Source organism: Pungitius pungitius, chromosome 7 (assembly GCF_949316345.1).
Source record: "Pungitius pungitius chromosome 7, fPunPun2.1, whole genome shotgun sequence".
In the NCBI taxonomy this organism is placed as follows: Eukaryota; Metazoa; Chordata; class Actinopteri; order Perciformes; family Gasterosteidae; genus Pungitius; species Pungitius pungitius.
The window spans coordinates 8,022,319-8,041,986 of NC_084906.1; the positions used below are offsets into that span (position 1 = coordinate 8,022,319).

At 41.2% G+C, this 19,668-nt stretch overlaps 2 protein-coding genes across 3 annotated transcripts; both read right to left on the minus strand.

Annotated features, from left to right (window-relative positions):
- Positions 1-170: 170 nt before the first annotated feature.
- On the minus strand, positions 171-10,407 carry podn (podocan). 2 transcript variants are annotated; one of them, XM_037470024.2, is made up of 11 exons: positions 10,052-10,407; positions 9,123-9,416; positions 8,914-9,007; positions 7,595-7,659; positions 6,236-6,345; positions 5,837-5,993; positions 5,600-5,715; positions 5,177-5,390; positions 4,572-5,015; positions 3,581-3,729; positions 171-2,186 (listed from the first exon to the last, which is right to left on the minus strand). In XM_037470024.2, the coding sequence occupies exons 1-11, from the start codon at positions 10,337-10,339 to the stop codon at positions 2,054-2,056; spliced, it is 2,064 nt and encodes a 687-aa protein (XP_037325921.2). In that variant the 5' UTR covers positions 10,340-10,407; the 3' UTR covers positions 171-2,053. The 2 variants fall into 2 exon arrangements, with proteins under 2 accessions (XP_037325921.2, XP_037325922.2); XM_037470025.2 differs by having other exon boundaries at positions 172-2,186; positions 10,097-10,407.
- A 2,654-nt stretch (positions 10,408-13,061) lies between these two features.
- On the minus strand, positions 13,062-19,614 carry scp2b (sterol carrier protein 2b). The gene is made up of 6 exons (XM_037470262.2): positions 19,448-19,614; positions 18,052-18,259; positions 17,786-17,876; positions 16,405-16,534; positions 16,124-16,203; positions 13,062-13,365 (listed from the first exon to the last, which is right to left on the minus strand). The coding sequence occupies exons 2-6, from the start codon at positions 18,072-18,074 to the stop codon at positions 13,270-13,272; spliced, it is 420 nt and encodes a 139-aa protein (XP_037326159.1). The 5' UTR covers positions 18,075-18,259; positions 19,448-19,614; the 3' UTR covers positions 13,062-13,269.
- Positions 19,615-19,668: the final 54 nt, after the last annotated feature.

The following is a 19,668-nucleotide window of genomic DNA, read 5'->3' on the forward strand; positions in this document are numbered from 1 at the left end:
TTTTGAAGCAGACTAGAAATTAGTGAGCGTTACCATAAACTCATGATTTCAATGTTTGCTGAGATAATAAGTCAAGTGAGAAGTAGTTCTTGGCTTCACCCTTAGGTTCCTGAGGTTTCTGCCAGAAGAGGAGGCCCAGAGTCACATACTCTAAAAAACCATGCACCATGGTAAGCACGCATTGGAAATTTGACTTTTGTTTTTCTGTCAAATCAGTAATTCATGGTGGCACATCAAATTGCCAGTCACTACAGAAGAATGTATTTTATTGCATCGGGTCACAAAAATACATTCCGACAAATATGACGAATACATTCCTGTGGAGTTTGGCTTTGTGGCCAGTGTGATGAGGAGTTATTACAACATTTAGTGTTTATTAAGTAGACTCATATCTTTCAAAGATGAATGTTGGCTCAAACTCATTCTAGTGAAAATGTCACTGATTTTGTTGTTTAATTGACCAATTTGTCAGAGCAAAGCCACCATCATCGATTGCAGATGGAATGGGCTGCCAATATAGCTGCCAATATAGTTCTCATTGAAAGAAAACAGATTGTACTTTGAGATGTGTTGTTTGCTCTTTCCAGTTCCTGGCACATATTTACAATATTGGACATGATGTATGCACTAGCTGCTCGTATGAGTATCTATATATAATGAGAGGATATACATTTAACATTAGTCCTCAGCACGTTGATGGATTATTATCACAATTAATCGCAAGACTGTCATTTGATTAATCGCAATTAAATATTGGCACTATGGACCTGCTGAAATATCAATCTGACGTTGTGGTGAATGTTAGGAAACGCACATTCTTCAGCCTTTTAAAATAATTTATTGCTGTGTTCAATGACTGTATATGTGACAATAATATACTGCTGTATGTAAAAGTGACACTGTATTCATAGCAATATAGTGGTGTGTAATACTTTGAGTTTTTAAATGTCATATAAAAATATTTGCTATAAAAGAAGAAGCAGGAATGGACTGAAATAGCAGAAGCATGGATTGGGATGTATTGGAACTGCTTTCATTCACAAGCACGTGGCAAATGAATAATAAAAAGATAATCAAATCAACATTCTTCCATGTTGTAGGCACTGTTTTTTCAGGATTGTTGCTGTCCACTTAATAGTTACATTTCACTCTAAGTTTCATATAAAAGCAAATTTCCTCATTATTTATTCCAATGTTGGAAATACAAAGAAAGTGCTCACCTGACAGCAATTTTTAGGTCAACTGTCCTAACATTTTAGTCCCGGTAGGTTTGACCATCGCTGTTGTATCTGCTGGTAACAGCAAGTGCAAAATTCAACAAAATTATGGGGAAAATAATTTATCAAGTTGCTATGTTTTAATAAAAAAAGGTTATCCAACTTGGAAATACTGAATTCTTAATCAAATATGTGCATCCCATCCAATTAATCCCCTGTTGATTCATTTCAATTTACTACATTAAGCATACAGTACTCCGCCTTTAACAAAGAAAGCTGCCAGTGTGCATACAAAGTCAGACAGAATGCTAGTACACTGATTTGCATATACTGAAAGATGAAGGCCATTTGTCATCAAAAAGTGGTCCTTGATATGCTAAACCCTTGAAGTCATTTGAAAAATTATTAACATTGGCAAACAAAAAAAATAATTTTGCCACAGAATTTTTTGAATAAATCACTTTTTTTAAGCCAGGAAGGGAGACAAGACAACAAAGAAACAAACAAAATGACATAGAACACAGAAAGACAACTCACCCTGCTTAGATATTGGGTATTGAAACACTCATCCACTATTTTCTTCTTTTTTTAAATAAAGCTGGAAACACATTGAGATGATAGACAGTGAAAAAATATATTTAAAGCTCAGATATAAAGATATGGTATACTAACCAGCCCAAAAAATGGAAACAAAGTAACTAACTATCTGGTATCCGGCACCAGAAATATGTAACTATAATGAACTTGTGAAAATACAATCACAGGTCCATTTAGAAGCTCTTCTACCTTTGACACAATGTAGTCCAACTTTAGTTTAATCCCGTACATCTTTATGTTTACAGTTCATCCTCCATCCCCTCTCTTTTCAAATGGATGTTGTTGTTTCCTGTTCCAATGTCCAGCACTTGCAAATTGGACAGGTGTGCGAATGAGCTCTCGTCCACGGGCACACCGGAGAGGCGGTTAAACCTTGAATGAGGAGAAAAATAGAGAAGCATTTGTGAGTTTTTTTTGCCCTTTGACAGTTGATCAGAATAGACCTTTGATGACCTTCCACGGTCAGAAAGCTAAAACCCTCTCATGTAGAAGGGACTGACAGAAGGGAACATTTGCAAATCATATCTGCCATATGTCAGCTTTGCTCCACACAAGGATCAGAACATTGGAACCTGTTTATAAAAAGGTGATTCACTCACTTAACATTAAATGACCATTGACATATCTATCTAGACAATGATCACATACAGTAGGTTGTCCATGAATTAGCAACTAGCCAAACACCAATAAACACGCAACTAGTAATGAATGCACACACAAATCCAAATTCCCCCGTCACATGATGGAGCACTCCCCTGGCTCCCTATTGGCTATGGCCAAAGCTCCGAGCTGTTGTAGGATTTTGGCAAAAAAAAACAACAGCTGATATGAAGCCCAGAAGAGCAAGACAGCCTTCAAGAGGTCAAAGCCTATTGTTGTGAGTTGCACAGCAGCAAGGTTGAGCTCAGGCTGACAACCAAACAGAACAAAAGCCATGGAACCTTTTGATTCTGCTCCCTGGCTGCTGCTCTCAGCTGCAGTGCCTGTGGGTGTAAGCCTGCACTATGTGGAATAAACCAAAGTGGAACATTTGTTGAATGCACAGCGAAGAGATGGAGAGATTAGATACCACACTGCAGTACTCTGCAAAATGAAGCTTGGTCTACTCATAGGAAATTTAGTTGATTAGTAAAAAACTGGGACAGCTGGGAAGCGTTTCAAAAGTTGATCTCAAGGTTCACTTGTATGATGGAGTCTCATTCACATTCTCCTTCATTATAGTTAAAAAAATGTAGAAACGTTTTTTGTTAGTACTGGTCATAGCCTGGCTGTTTCCAGTCTTTGTGCTAAGCTAGACAGCAATATTGTCACTAGCTGCTATCTGTAGCCTCATAAATTCAGTGTGTATTTTCCAATATGTTAAACTATTGCTTAATATTAAATTAGAGTTTCCAAATCCAATTTTTACAAAATTACAACACCCCTTTCATTTATTTAACACGCTTGTTTCAGGAATTGTGAGCTTTACGCACTGAATGTGCTGTGCTTCGGATGCTCACAGAACAGCATAAACAAAAGAAGTTCTTCTTTGGTTGCACTTGCGTGATCAAAATCCTGAGCGGAGATCAATCCAATTGGAAAGAATATCCCAGAGGACGGTGAACAGTGTCAGGTTAAGTCCACAGCTTCTTAAGTTGGCACGCTACTTTGAGCTTGTACAAACAATCCTGGGGGATGAATAGAGTTTACCACCCACTCAGAAAGAGAGTAGTAACCGGTAAAAAACAACCTCTTGCTTAATGAGAAATGATTTCTTTGTCCCCTACCGGAGGAAGATGCCTTTGATGTTCGGAGTGCCGTCAAATGCTGAAGCAGGAACGCTGGAGATGCGGTTACTTTGCAGGTAAAGGTACTCCAGAGACTCAGGCAGGTCAGATGGGATGTGTGACAGCTGGTTGCTAGACAGGTCTAGTGTCTAAAATTACAAAATTCTCAATGAGATGTGAGATGTGAGACATGACTGTAAAAAGAGAATAAGAATACAGAAATATGCTTGTGGGACGATTGTACCTTTTTCACTGCAGGAACAAATGTAAAACTAAGTCATTGCTTAGATCTTACAGCAAATGCGTACACTCAGCTCGACCTGACTTGACTCGGACGCCAGGGTATCCAGCTCAAGTATTGTGACTATCACCACTTCACGTACGTGCTAAACCTTGTACGTGCACAGCAAAATACCAAAGTATGAGGATAAAGCATTAATGGCTTTACTTACACTTGATAGGAACACATTCTCTTAATGTGCCCTTGACACTTCTAACATGAAATATGTAATAGTATTCAAAACCCGAAAACATTTGATACATTTAGATGTCTCACACGGTCAACACCATTGACTGTCAATAAGAAGTGGACCTGGTAACCGAGATGTCAACCAGTGGTTAATGGAATGCTGTTTTTAAGTTTTCCATTTTAGCCAACTTCTTTTTTTTTGTACCAGAGGTTACACAAAGGGTGGAGCAAAGTGTAGCTGTAAACTGAATAAGACCTTTATTAGGCTACTAAAATGCTACAATTAACTTCTATGAACTCATAAAGTACCTTTGAAAGGTTAGAGTTGTAAGCCAGAAACACAGAAAGCACTCACATCAGACGATGTCGTCGTAGCGACCTGTCACACTGCAAGTGCATGAATGAACCCCTTACAAAGCCTCGAAAGAATTGTAAAAGTCTAGATTACAGGATATGTACCTGCAGCGGTCAAACCGTCTCGCTTTCACTTTCATCATGTTTAATTAGCCACTAGCCACTCACTGTGAGCGCACTTAGCTCCATCCAAGCTCCTTGGTACGCTGAATTCAGTTTCAGATGGTTGTCGCTGAGGACAAGCTTTTGTAGCTTCTCCATTCCCCTGAGTGCACCATGCGGTATAGAGTTCAGCTGGTTGTTCTTGATTTTGAGCACCTGCAGACTGCGAGGAAGACCAACAGGCATCGATTGAAAGCTATTCCCAGACAGATCCAGAGTCTCCAGAACACGAAGCTTCCTGAAGGCCTCGCGGTGCACTTTGGGGCTGGTCAGTTTGTTATAGCTGAGGTTGAGCTCGGTCAGGAAGTACAACAGGGCCAGGTCATTGCGGCCGATTTCGGTTATGGAGTTGTACAGCATCATTAGGGTCTTGACACGCTTAGGCAAGCCTCTGGGAACTCGCTCCAGCAAGTTGTTGTACATATGGAGAGTGTGTAGTTTCTTCAAGCCCTTGTAAAAACGCAGTTTGGTTATTCAAGAAGCAGTCAAGCGTATCATCTCCTCCAGCCTCTCCTTACAACTAAAGCTGCAACCTTTGCTGTTCACATCTTTACACACATCAGCTTTTCTGTTTGAGATCCTAAAGGATGTTACATTCAATAGACCTTTACCTGGAAGGCAGTCGGGTGGATGGAACGTGAGCGCAGCTTGTTGTTGTGAAGTAGCAGATACTCAAGGTTCCGGACAGAAGCAAGAGCGCCTCCAGGGATACTGCTGATGGAGTTCTTCTCCAGGTGTAGTAGCACTAGATTGCGAGGCAGACCTTCGGGAAAGACGCTCAGATTGTTATTTGACAGGTCTAGACATTCCAGGCTGCCCAGTTGGCTGCCAAGAGAAAAGAACAGAAGGAGAGAAAGTCAGCCCTGCATGGTTTCTATTGGATGCCACAGAACAGGACACTCTTTGTCTACTCTCTTAGTGAATGCTTTTTTTCTGGAAAAGACAAGAAAAACATGTTTCAGCGCTTTTCCTCATTCGCACTTGGCAATAGTATCAACATGTTAGAATATGTGAACTCCTAAGAGTTTGCCCACCTGAAAGTTCCGTTGTCCATGCCCTCATTGCTGAGGAGGTTGTTCTGGAGATACAACTCTCTGAGGTTTGGCAAGGTGTCAAAGGCCCCCTCTGGAATTTTCTCGAGCTTGTTACTCTGTACCGAAAAGAGCAATCCGTGTGCTATGATCATTTACAATATTCATGAATGAAAAGAGACACAAGGTATGTCTTTCAGCTGACATTTCAGCTAAATAAAAAGGTAACAAGGGCTGAACCTTCAAATGAAGACGGTAAAGGCTGGTGGGCAAGTTCCTTGGGACAGCCTGCAGGAAGTTGCTGGACAGAGTGAGGATCTCCAGGTTGTCAGAGCCATTGAAGGTATGGTCAGGAAGGCCTGCATCAGACAACTTGTTGTTGTGGAGATACACAGACCTAAAAGTCACGATCAATCAGAATCAGCTTTATCATTGTACGCTTGTGCATGCATGGATTTGACTTGGGTTACATGTGCTCTCTATTACAAAAACACACAGTCCATATAATAACAATGAATATGCAAAAGAAATTAGGAAAAGGGAATATAGATATAGAAGCTCAAGGGAAAATTGTCAGATATAGATGCACATTAATCTAGTAAAAAGTTGTATATTTTAAACAAACACGCACATTCATACCTCAGTTTTGGTTTATGGCCAAACGTATATGGGTAGATCCTTGTAAGCTGATTGGCAGCAAAGTCAGCACTAACCAAAGAAGGTGGTAGGACTTTTGGTGCTGAGTTGAGCTGCAAGCACAAGAAAAGGAGCATGACGGTACAATTCTACAGCTGAGAAGGCAAAGTCCACCGGTCCTCTCAATCCATTATGAATGAATGAAATGAAATGCAGAAAGTCTTGGTCCCTGACTACAGTATTGTAAAGACTTTGGTGACACCTTGAATTTTCATGAGTGCAACAAGCAGGTCAGTGAGCATTTTTTCACAGAACTGACCCTTCTCTCTCCCATTCATACATCTATGGGTGGTTTTGAAGTCACCAAGTATTCTGTCCTGCATGTCTTTGGACTTCACACAGACACGGGAAGAACATGCAAATTCCACCCAAGGAGGTGCTGGGTGGGATTGAACCTAGAACCTCATCACAATGGCAGGGCTGGCGAGTTTACAAACATGTTCACAAAGGGTGACATAGACACAGAGTAAAAGAAACCCATCAGTAACACACAAACTGGGGAATTCAATTTACACAAACAAAGAGCAAGACGAGAACCAACAAACAAAAGAGTATAAATGGTTTAGGGTGGACAAGTAAATTTAAAAATGAAACAACAAAATGAGTCCAACGTAGCCATGACATCATGACCAACTCACTGGATTAAGTTGCCAATATTTAGGCAAAACCATAACCATAGATCTGGCAGAGAATCAACGCATTTGAGATGAGATGAGCATGTCTGGTTTTTTGGGAGACCTATTTCATGTATCATGTATGTGTGTGCCACTTAATATAAGCTTTTTTTTACTCTTGTCACTTGTGCCGGAATGAGCGCTCCATTGTACAAAATAACAAATCTGTGGAGCAAGGGTGAGATTAGATGTTCACTTAGAGCTCTCTCCTTTATAAAATGCTTTATGGATTAAAGCAGCATGGGTTTCTTTGAGGCTTAGTGAGCACTTAAAAAGCCTCTATTCTTCCTATTTGCCTATTCATCTCTGTGAAGGCACAAACAAATCTGTCCATCCTTTCTCTCTCGCTCTGTGTCCAAACGGTCAGTAACATTTTAGCCTCTACCAGCTGGCAGAGCCATGTTGGAAGTGATTACAAGCATAAGCTTGCATGGAGTGTATGAGAGGAGACTGCCACCTCTCTCTGCCAGCTGGCTATATGTCAGAATTCCAGATGAGAATGGAGCTAAATTAATGTGAGGTGAATACAGAAAAGATTAAGTTGCCATTGAATTGATATAAAGATATAGAGATTTGAGGTCATCGTTGAGAACAAAATATGAGAACAAAAGTCTGGTGTGTGACTCACCTTGTTATTTGCCAAGTATAAATAAGCTAGTTCCTCAAGCATCTCAAAACCTTCATCTTCAAGGCCTAGGAGAAAAACATACTAAATTACACATGAATTTAGCTACCACCACATAGCTTTACAGAAATTCTATAAAGGTTTTGTATAAATTGAGCTGTGGAATGCCAAGTTGCTCGATTAATCTTCAATATCTGCCTAACTTGAGAGGTTGAGTGAACACTTGACTTTAGCTGGTATATACATTGTTTTGTTGAATGACAGCTGTGTGCAGGAACACTTCCTTATGGTTATGATCTGCAGCTGCCAGAGTCCCTTTGAAAAGGTTGTCATTTAAGAAAACCTCTCAAAATGTTCTGCTTGTCTTAGTCGTGGAAGTCTCGTTACTTCAGAGGACATAGACATGCATTAGTATTTATTGTGTTGGTTTCATAACCAGTGAAAAGTACCTTGTGGGAATGTTGAGTCCAGTTTTCTTATGTTAACTGTTTTGTTCAGTTCAGGAGCTTCACAAGGCTGACATAACAGCTATCTGCACTATTTCCCTGATCAAGTGTTGTATAGCATACAGTATCGCTGCCTTCAGTCATTGACATTGTTGAGTTCAGCTTAAATTCTGCATTGATAAAGACATATGTTACTATTGGTAAAATCCATCCCGTCATTTCTTCTTTACACCATAGCCAGGTACACAATCTTATCCTACTGTGTTTTCACACATACTGTTTTTAGGGTAAAGGGTAAAGGCCAGGAAGAAAGATACCCAGCAAGCTGTCTGATCATCTTAACGCCGCTGTTAGTCAGAATGATGATGTACGACTGGCGTTCAGCTACACCTCTAGCTGAAACACTTATTAACTAGAGGTTCAATGTCTGTTTGGCCATTTTACATGTACTTTTGGATGATGTTGTAAATAACAGACTGCAGATAAATGCTGGATGGTTCTCTAACGGCTTGTATGTGGCTACAAGTCATCATTTGTATTGTTATGGGTGCCACGTGACGCTGGAAACATACACCCATCCTCAACAACTGCATTAGCTGTTCTGTTTTCTAGTCCCTGCTGATTGCTCTTTATCTCCCAGATACAGATTATAGTCTGGAATCAAAGTCTGATCGTATAAGAACAATTAACAAAAATATTGAGGCAACAATTGAGAGCAAACTATTACAAAACATGTTTACGCTGCGACCGCTGTGTAAGCTCCAAATCACTGCTGAGCATGACCTATGAGCACCAAGCAACACACATTGCAGTCAAATCTGTATGTAATCTGGCCCTTCCCCCGGCCAGGTGCTCAGACTGTCTTAGCGTGTTTACCATTGGTGGTGAGCCAGTTGTTCTGAAGGTTCAGCGTCTCAAGCTGATGCAGATGGGAAATGTGCTCCAGTGTTATCTCTGCAATTTTGTTGTTCTGGCATCAGGAGACACAACACGAACAGCAAATAAAAGTTAGAAGAATAAAAAGAAGAGGCATATAATGTGGCTGTGCGTTACTGCTTGTGTGCGTGTGCAGTTGAGTGAAAGACCTGCAGAGAGAGCTGCCGCGTGTTCTCGTGCAGTTCGGCGGGGAACTCCGTGAGGTCGACCCCAGCGCAGTCCACCGCCCCTTCTGCCGTGCAGCTGCACTCAGGCGGACATTCGAGCGGCTCAGATTTTGTCACCTCGGTTGCAGTGGCGGCCTCCTTTACTCGCTCTTCCTCGTCCTCTTCCTCTGTTTCCAAAGGAGCCTGGCAACGCGCCAACACCAAAGCCAAGAGCAGGACACTCAGGGCCTGCAGGAAGGAATGCTTGGGGAAGGCCATGTCAACTGCCAAGCTCTCCTGTTGCAGTGAAATATTTACATCTAAAATACACGTATTTAACTGATGGAGGGATTGCATTGTTGACGCACCAGGCCAACAACAACAACAACGACAACACACTGCCAATTCTCTATCCTCTTCCTGTGGATACAATCCTCAGCAACTGGCAATTATAAAGAAAAGCAAGCATGAGAGTCACATGCATTCCAATTAGGTCCGATAGAAGCATTTACTGGTATTTACAATACAGTATTCAGGCATAGGATAAATAGAGTAACATGCATTTAGCCTTTTTGTCCTTCTAATTGTGCGCACCAAAGTTGCTAAAAAATATTATAGGGTCCAAGGGGTACCCTAAATGTAAATATATAAAAGTGATCGGACAGCCTTTTCTGTGTGTTGCAAAAAAAAAGAATCTACCAAAATCTGGCACCCACACAGACACACGCACACACAGCATGCAAGATGCAAAGATGCTGAGCAATTGTCAAAAGTCATATTTGTTTCATGCGTCTGAAATGAGCAGATGTGAAGAGGCTTTATCGCAGCGCTAAGCAGTCTGGTTCTGGTCTGAAATACGCAAGCCACAGTGTCATGCGTGGATGAATGACACCTACATTCTAAGCTGCACATAAGATAATTTAACAGCCAACCGTATAAGCTGTAAAGTCTGCCAAAGCCAGGTTCTGGTCCACTACCTTGTCCCGTCCGACCAACTTTTGCCGAAATGCACTGAAGTCTGAAGTCAAGTCCGAGTGCAGGCGGTCCCATAGCAGAGGAGTCACACAGCCACAGCTGATACCCTCCAGATGTTGGACAGAAAGAGAGTGGGAGAGGGAAATTTTAAGAGAAAGAAAGGAAGGGAAACGGGGGAGAGTGAAGAGGAAGGGAGTGAGTAGGAGAGGCTGTTTTGAACCTGAATTGGAGCCAAGAACAAACATTCTTTCTCCTTTTTCCCCGAGGATTGAATCCACCAGTTTTAGTGTAAAACGTTTGTGTGTTTTGGTCAACGTTCCACTGGGTTCCACAAAGACTTGCCAATCCCACATGGTTTCAAGTGAGATCTAATCACAAAGAGAGGGGGCCGTAACACACTGAATATATGTGGTCTGAGATACACATGCACTTTCATTTTGGATCAAGCTGTTATTAACATATTCTTGCTCTCTGTTGCACACAAAGTAGATTATTGATCAAGTATGTTATCCAGCTGGAAACAAGTGTGGGATTCCTATTTGTTGACATGTGCTGATAAAACTTGAATTTATCCCATGAATAAATCAAAATCCGCCATAAAGGGCATCAGCATATGACCTAATGTCCCAGCCAGTTGTTTCGGGATGAAGCCTCTTGCGACAACCGACTCCCATTGAGCCCAGTGTGTGAACATCTGCTACCAGAACCATCCATTAGCACAGTTCACTCAGAAGAGTTCTGGGATGATTAGTCACAATATGCTTATATATATATATATATACATGTATATATATATTTGGGTATGGTTTTCTCACTTATTTTCTTATATTCTGCTTTTGTTTAAATTCTATGAAAACAGCACTGAAGCCAAATGCTGAGCTAAGCAGTGCTAACATCTCTCGGTGTACAAATACATCATAATGGATTCATTAAGATCACTTAGAGGAGATCGACTTAATCTAATCCTTCAACAGTGATCCCTCAATTTATTCATCTATTTAACTCTAAAATTGAAGAAAATTGAGCTGGGACATTGACAGTGACAATTGAGACAGTGATAAATACTGGCAATTATTGAGAGCGATGGAGGTTTGGGAGCATCGGTTATAGATCCCGGGCTGAGCTGCTGCTTTTGCAGATAGACCCCCCCCTCCCCCCCGTCCCCGCTGAAATGAGAGAAAACACTCTGATCCATGCTCTGCTTATTACTCAACATGTTACTTGGCTGGCTGTTTTACCTGGCTGTTTTACCCTCTGAGGGGCTCTGGTCACTGCGACTTGTTTTGAGGATGTTTCCATTATTTTCCATTTCATTGGAAGGACTTTCTGAAAGCAATAACCGTACCATCAAACACTGTGAGACACAAAAGTGAGTTTGTGACACAAAAAAAGAGTCCAATGAAGCTTTTCAGCTGGTGCCCTCTTAGTCATCAGTGATAAACGAACTGTTCACCACACAAGTGCTACATTCATTACACCATGCTGCATTTATAGCACGCAGTCTATTTGTTGGTACGTATATTGCAAGCAAACGTACAACACAGCAAATCTTGCAGCAGATAATCATTTCCCAGCAATGACGTGTACACAAGCTGAGCCATTGGGTTACATAACTCTCAGAAAGTAGCAAACATTTTAATCATGTTGGGGTCATGGTGACAACAGACAGCCCGATCTCCTAGAAATAATGTTCCCATACAACAAAACTGCATTGTGAATTACGCTCATTTCGAGGGAAACATATTTTGATGTGGATTACTTTTGAAATTGACAAAAAACAACCTGTTTCCAGTGAGTCATTAATTGTCTGCTGGGTTAATTTATCAAAAAAACACAAGCCTTTCACCCCAGAATATTCTGGTCATGTAATATGTGAAAAGAAGTTTTGGTGCAAATAAGTTTTGTTTCATTTTTATGGCCAACGTGCTTCAAACTGTTAAAAAAAGGCCTTAGATGAAAGACACCTCTGAATGCAAGTGCGAGGAGGTTAGTTGTTAAAACGCTTTTTGTTTGTAGGAGACAGGCTTGCAAAAAAGAGACGTCATGGAAGACGAGCTCTGGCATTAATGCACAGCATCACAGCCCTTTTAACACCTCTCCTGTGCCACTCTCCTAAAAACAATGACTTGCGCAGTTCCCACAGTGCGTCTCTTTCTGGTAAACTTCTTCCTTGGCATACTTTTTATTATTTCCAAGATATATAGCCAAGATAAGGGCGAGAAAAAAAGAAACATCTGTCATTCAACTGTTTCTTACAACATTTTTAACCACAAGTGTGACATTATTGTAATTGTGATGCAGGTTTTAAATAGAGGGTTAATGCCAATAGTCCTATTCAAACTTAAAAGTTACCAATAGATGTAAACTCCAGAGCAAAAGTGCGAGAGCCAGCCCCAAGCTGCAGTGGAATCTAGGTCAGAGCTAGTTAACAGATTTACTCCTCCGTTCACAAAAGGAAAATCTACAGCGTGGCAGTCTGGAACAATGTTGCAGCAAAGTTGCAAAAGTACGAGGTGTTGCGAGGGGGGAACAAACTTCAGCGTGTTTTTGAGTCCAGTCCAATGCGGTTTGCTGTTAAGACTTCTGTAGCCAGTTGTGTTTATGTAAGACCACACAGAAGATGTTGCAGCAGAGGCACATTTATTTAGTAGAAATCTGATGATCAAATGATAAAAGAGCAGAAAATGCCCCCCCCCCCGCCCCTCACACTCCACTCCACTTCACCGTTAAAAGGCCGGGCAGCCACAGTGAAAAACATCTCTATGTTATTCGCAAGTCTAAGATGAGGAGGCACTTAGACGCATGATAGTGGAAAATGACAATTAATCAGCTCAAAACCATTTACGGACACAATACACTCTAAGAAAGATTTCTTCAACAACAGACATTATTGAAAACCAAATCAATATTTATAAATAGGGAGCCTCTTTTCCTACCCTGGTAAACTGACAGAATAATAAAAGGGACTTGATTAGCCAATTCTTTATTAGTTCATCTAATTAGTTCTCCAGTCATATTGGCAGTGCGTCAGTAAGCTCGCGAGTAGGGAGATTGGTTCATTCCTGTGATGAGAAGCTTAGCAGACCTTGGACATACACTTGAAACCAGAGTTACTGTTAAAATCTTCAGGAATAATTCTGTTTAGTTCTAGCCACGGCCCGCTTTGACGCCCCCTCTACAGCTTGGCTTTGCCCGGCTGCAGCTGCAGGCTCTGAAGCTTCATGGCCAGGCCCATGTTCCCTGTGATCTTCAGCTTGCCCTGGAAAAACGCCTGAGAGGTAGAAAAAAAAAAAAAATCAAATAAGAGGTCAGTTGTGAATCCGATGCACAGTTCCCTCTGTATTGGACTACATGCTGTTAGCTTTAAGAGTTACCGTGAGAGATTAACTCAACCCGGGGAAAGTGGGGCAGCGGCAACAACAGCTTATGAAATGTCAGGAAACTACATGGCACACAGGCGCCGGCTGGGCAGAGTGAGGGGGGAAAAGGGTATTTGTGGACTGCAGGAGATAAAACATTATGTCCGAATGAGCAGAGATTTTTAGAATTTTTGGTTCAGAAGAGGAAATTTAGCTTTTGAATGGGAAACATCAAAAGGCCCAGCGGTCAGAATGTCTAAATGATGAGGGATAAAGCTGCAGAGAAACACAGCTCTTCCTTCATGACAAGAACACTGCAGCGACCAGGGCTCCTCATACATGTAATCGCAGTAGATGGCCGCGGCCTGCTGGCAGAGTGCTGTGTCATCACGTCGCACGCTCAGTACGAGTGACTCACCGCTTTTGCACAATTCAGAGGGGGAAATACACAGCATGAAAATCCAGAGGGAGACATGAATTAGATATTTGGCTCATCCAGATTGGTTGTTTCTGCCTCCTGTTAAAATTGTTATATTGACCCTCAATGTGTAATTTGATACTCGTGTAGAAGGAATGGCTAGCAACTGTTAGCTAGCAACAAATCCCATTGATCCCATGTCTGAAAGTTTTCCAAATGATGTTTCTCAGACCTGCGTTTAAGGACGACAATCCTAAATGGTTAAAGTTCTAGTTAAACAGAAGGGAGAGCATCTGAATATGCTCATAAAAGGTCAGGCAAGGTGGCGTGGCAATGAGGTGACTACGCAGCTGGACAGAAGGCCACAGAAGGCAGACTCAAGAGGTGGAGCACCATGCAAGCTAAACTAACACCTAGCTTAGCATAAGGCTTTTCCACCGCCACATTTGGTCCCTGCTTGTGAAGAGATAATTGAACAATGAAAACATAAACCTTTAATTAAGCAGTGATGCACCATAAACTGCAGTGTGTGTTTTGAAGACGGATGGTGCTCTACTGCTCAAAGGAACAAGATCGTTCAGGCTTTAAATGCACACACACATTACAGGTTGGTAGGGTGAATTCAATGTTGGATTAAGTCGTGCCACAGGATTTACTGGCCGTACTAAAAGGACTAATGCCTCTACTAACATGTTGGAGAATATCTATCCTCTTTTGCACATGGAACACGTATTTTTAAGAAAGGCATGAAATAGATCCCTTGGGTCATTTAATGCTGAGGGCTGTCCTCTGTTTGGGCTGCATGCAAAATGGGTCTTTTCCTCTCACACAGGAGCAGCTTCATGGCCAAAGGTTTGAGGGCAGTGAATTGGCACAATCGCCCTTTCAATTTCTGCTTGTTCCTCCCTCACTGAGAGAAAAGCACTCGGCGAGATCGCGACTCTTTGCTGTCCTGGCTCCCAGATGGTGGAATGATCTCTCCGACGACATCAGGACTGCAGAGAGCCTCTACATCTTCCGTTGAAAACTCAAGACACACCTTTTTAGACTCTACCTTGACTAATACATTAGCAAACCGTAGCACTAACAAATGGTAGCACTTAAATTGTACTTATAATGCCACTTTTCTATAACATGTTTTGAAACTGCTTATTTGATGAAAATGAGTTTGTATCTCCATGTGGAAATGCACTTATTGTAAGTCGCTTTGGATAAAAGCGTCAGCCAAATGACATGTAATGTAATTTGACCCAGGCGCAAACTAAGCATCGTGTCAGTACTACAAACCAATCCACTATTTAGAGGAATCTTTGGATAGGACACATAAAATACAATGCAGGAAAATGCCGACACAACTCAGCCTCTACATAATAATATACTGATGTTTTATAACAAAGTCTGAATAAACAAGTCCAGCTGAAGTAAATAGGTTTGGTTTTAGCTGAAGCAGAAACCAAGTCACGCTCTATTCCCACAGTTTCGTCATGAGGTGATTTTTGGACAGAGAACTTGTTTTAAAGAGCGCACAGGCTGTCATGCAGCTCATGCATCGTGTTGGGCACAATGACAATGGTTGACAATAAACGTTGTGGGAGCCGTGTCAGATGAATGGAGGGAGCCTCCAGAGACTAAATGACCCAGGTATCAAAACACAATGACACGAGTTGACACAAAATCATTTCGGTCCAATTTTGTCCTCAGCACCTATTAGACTATAAAAGCAAAGTAGAGTCAATATTGAACAAGTCATTAGTATTTAGTGTAGAATTCCCTCTCTGTTACAGCTCAAAGGAGAACAGAGACGGAGCTTCACAGGAAATACACACTTGACTTTATTCTTGACTATGTTTTGGCTCAACTCTTGAATGTATAAGTACAAGTATATCTATGGGAGTGTTGTTTCAAGAACCTCTACAAAAATGTGAACCTATCCTTACAGACAAGGTGCTTCGTTATTATCTTTAAGTCAATAAAATCCTGGATTAAGTCATTCATTTCACATTTCAGAGATGTCTGCAGCAGACAACAATGGATCTGCTGCTTAAGTAAAACAGAAAAGGGTAAAGAGCTTCAGGTGAGACACCCTGGAGATGCAACGCCTCAATGTCTTCACACAAGTTTGCCTGAAATAAATCCGGCTGCGACAATTAAACCGGAACATCTCTTAAATATTCGAGTAGGAAAATGAAGGTATTGTCTCTTTCTAAACAAAACACCACCTACTCCACCTCATCCACAATCCAGATACTCACAGTCTGTGGGTTCATCTTCCCTGTCATCAAGGCCAACAAGTCTGTATCTGACATGGAAATGGTGCAATCTGCTTTCTTAGCTGCAGGTCAAAGATACACATCAGTTCAGAAATAGGAACATGCATCGCAGGGACAGGTATTTAGTGTTAAGTCAAAAAAATGTAACCATCTATTAAATAACCCATTATGCAGAAAATACCATGTGCAGACCTTGGACATTGAACTCAAATCTCCCTCTATGGTTGAAGATTAACAAGCATACATGTGTCATAGGAAGGTACCTGCGTCATTGTGAACGCAGCCTTTGCCGTTCTTCACGTCCACAAACCAAACAGCCTCCTTTCCGTTCGGGCCGTCCTTAACTTTGAAGGCAAACACTCCTCCGATCTTTTTCACAAACTGCTCCCCTTCCTGTTTAAAGTACACAGAACATTGACACAGTAAACGCTGCAGCATCTGCATCGCATGTAAAGTGTTCACAGCTTCAACTTTGAAGCCACGTAGCTAAGCAGGCCATGTATTAATCTTCAGCTCCATCATTCAAAATTTATTTTCTATTAAAATCGTATTAGTGATTGATCTTTACTACGTCTGTTTTCCGCACAGTAAATGTCTGTATATGAATGAATAGAAACTTCCTTATGGAGCATGTACAGTCTGTGGAAAAATAACTTATTTCCAAACTAAGTGGTGCTAAGAAAAAGATGTGTGCTAGCAAGACGTAAACAATGAGGGCTTGAAAATGTAAACACAAAAAACTGACATTTTTTTATAAGGAAGGAAATGTGTTTAAAAATGAAGCAGATCTGAAGAATACTGCATTTCAATATCTTGAGAAACACAAAATTTGACATGATACCTTTAAATCGTCTCTTTAAACATGCAACATGTTTCAAGCCGACTTCCTCTGGCTACATTAAATACTTATTTTTCTACAATAACCTGCTGGATCTAGATCACTTAACAGCTGAATATATACCAAATAAGAAATGTAGGACATATATTACTCAAAATCTGTGATTTGATTAGAAAACAAAAAGATCCACTGAACATTTAACTAATATGGACAAATAAAGGTGGTACAGTTCCTGTCACAAAATAGAAGCACAACATCTAAAATCTGTTTGTCGGATCCAGCCTGCTCCACTATCGCCAATTTCTCATCGATGACAAATCCAACTCATTACCAAGCCGGCGCTGCCGGCGAGCTTAAGATGAATCTGTTGTGAGTAACTTGTTAAAAACTGACTTTTAAAAGGAAATCAGTTTTGAGTCGTGAAATGACAGTTTGGGAAGTGATCTAAACGTGCCCCTGTAGGAGGATGTGACACACAGCATGTCCAGCCCTCCTATCAGGTTTCTTCCATTCTTTAATTATTTCCCTGTTAAAAGGTGTTTTGTTCTGATACTACACGAGGGACTACGGATAGAGGGTGTAACATACTGCCCAGATTGTAAAGCCCCTTCAAGTAAATTTGTGATTTATCGGACTGTATAAATCCACTTAGAAACACTGTATATGGGATTGATCTCTTATGTAAAACAGATTCATCTTAAAGAAGGACTGAGCTGAAAGCCACGAATAATACACATACCAAAGATCTAAAGTTACGGGTCGGAGGTTAACGACGTTGACTGGCATTGTGTGCGTGATGTAATCACCTCCTGGAGCTTCTTGTTGATTTCCTGGAACACAGCGTGCGCCTTGAACCCCTCCAGTCCGTCACTAGCACTGGTGCTGATGGCTTTGAGCCTAGGCATGTTAAAGGCATCAGAGAATCACAGTTATGGATCAGACCTTAGTGTGAGAGCTGTTCCGTATATTCATGCACACTCTGGCCACAAAATCTCAAATTCAAAAGGCGTACACAAATAGTCACTACAACGAGCGTCACTGTGCCTCAGTGGACGATGTGTACACGTCTTACCGCGCCGTCTTGGCCTCGGGCATCTTGCTCTAACGTCGGGGTTACAGGTGGAGACAGATGCAAACTGGTGTGACGTAAGACTAGAGCTGTGTAGCTCGTACTTTGCGGTTACTTCCGGGTTTCCTCTCGGTCACTGATCTGCAGACGCGACCAGTCAATGTCAGATAACTCGAGCGGTCCCACGTTTTTGTCCCACTGCATTGTAACCCTTCACAAGACACAATCAACAATTCGTGTTGTTTTTTATTCTGCTGGTGTTGTTTTTCCACGTTGCAGGCCGCCGTTGGTGTGGATTCAGTCGGTTTTTAAACATCAATGAGAACCATCTGTTGAACTAACGATGCAGTTCTACATTTGTGTGTACTTGCTCTGCACAACCACATCATGTAAGAGATCAATATTGGTGCACAGCTTCGATGGATTACACAACAACTGTGTGTAGGAAAAATAAAGTGTACATTCAACAATTGGATTGATGGATCAAACAGTATATTTCCCAGAAGTTTACGGATATAATTTCTGTGCTCATTTGACAGCCGAAAATTAAGTAAAGAATATCTCTATGCACTCTGTTGTAAAAGATACTTTTTTGGATTATTAGTGGAAATGAGGGAGGAGGGCTGCTGTTTTTTAAGACACCCGGTTTGGACAGCTATCCCCGCTTCCAGGGTTTAAATTGAGCTAAAGCAGTGCTGCTGTCCTATGCATGTGCATCACATACACCATGCTTTAGAGTCCATTTAACTAAACAAAAATGTGTAACTGTAAATCATTACAACAATGTTCTGTGGAATCTTTACCGACAATTGACTTAGTAAATGTGATCACGTAAGCACATACATCACGACTGCTGGATGTGATCCCATCAGACAGGACTGTTTAAAAGTGCTGCTTTCTGTTGACTATAAAGGCAAAGCATAAAAGGTGTCCTGTTATTATTCTGTGTGGTCTTCTTTCTGCAGTGTGTGTGTGTGTTTGGGGTTTTTGCTCAGACCAAGTAGTTTAGTGATGCTACATTACTAATCAGGAAAACACTGCACTCTACTGACCACAAGATCACAAAGAAATGCAATCGAAACGGCCAAATCAGCCAGCAGCTAAAGTTTCAACTTTCTCTGCACACCACCCCACAAATCCAACACAAGTGCTTCGTAAATGTCACACTCTATTTTTTATTTCATCGTTTGTTATGTTTGCATTATGAAAACGTTATGTTTTCATTGAATTACAATTTAATGACACCGTTAGAAATTGTATACTTTCTAACCCTATTGCATTGAGTCTCCTGGGTTCAGTCCCGCCGAGTTGTTTTTGGGCACACTATGCACACAAAAATCGCCACTCAAAGATTCATAGCACTCATTTTTACCGTAGCACTGACAACTTGCCACCTTACCTTTTCAGCACAGGATGATATAAAGCTGTGTATCAGAAGTCCCCAAAACAGAAGCCGTGTCATGTAAAAGGAACTAAGATATGTTCGGCATGTTGAAATGGTAGTTTATAGATGATGAGAATCCTCTGTTGTTTTCAGCCTCTTGTTGTCTTCCAGACTCACCACACCCACCAGTGATGTAACAGTTCACTGTAGCCACCAGGTGGCAGAAGAAGTCTTCG

What these genes read in the sequence shown, in the direction of transcription:
- podn (XM_037470024.2), bottom strand. Translation starts at nt 10,339, where the DNA reads ATGTTTGTTCTTGGCTCCAATTCAGGTTCAAAACAGCCTCTCCTACTC. An exon ending in TATACTTGGCAAATAACAAG is followed by an intron (nt 6,346 to 7,594) that starts GTGAGTCACACA and finishes TTGTGCTTGCAG; the next exon opens with CTCAACTCAGCACCAAAAGT. An exon ending in TGGAGCTAAGTGCGCTCACA is followed by an intron (nt 3,730 to 4,571) that starts GTGAGTGGCTAG and finishes TTGTAATTTTAG; the next exon opens with ACACTAGACCTGTCTAGCAA.
- scp2b (XM_037470262.2), bottom strand. Translation starts at nt 18,074, where the DNA reads ATGCCCGAGGCCAAGACGGCGCG. An exon ending in TCAACAAGAAGCTCCAGGAG is followed by an intron (nt 16,535 to 17,785) that starts GTGATTACATCA and finishes TACTTTAAACAG; the next exon opens with GAAGGGGAGCAGTTTGTGAA. An exon ending in GGAAGATGAACCCACAGACT is followed by an intron (nt 13,366 to 16,123) that starts GTGAGTATCTGG and finishes TCTACCTCTCAG; the next exon opens with GCGTTTTTCCAGGGCAAGCT.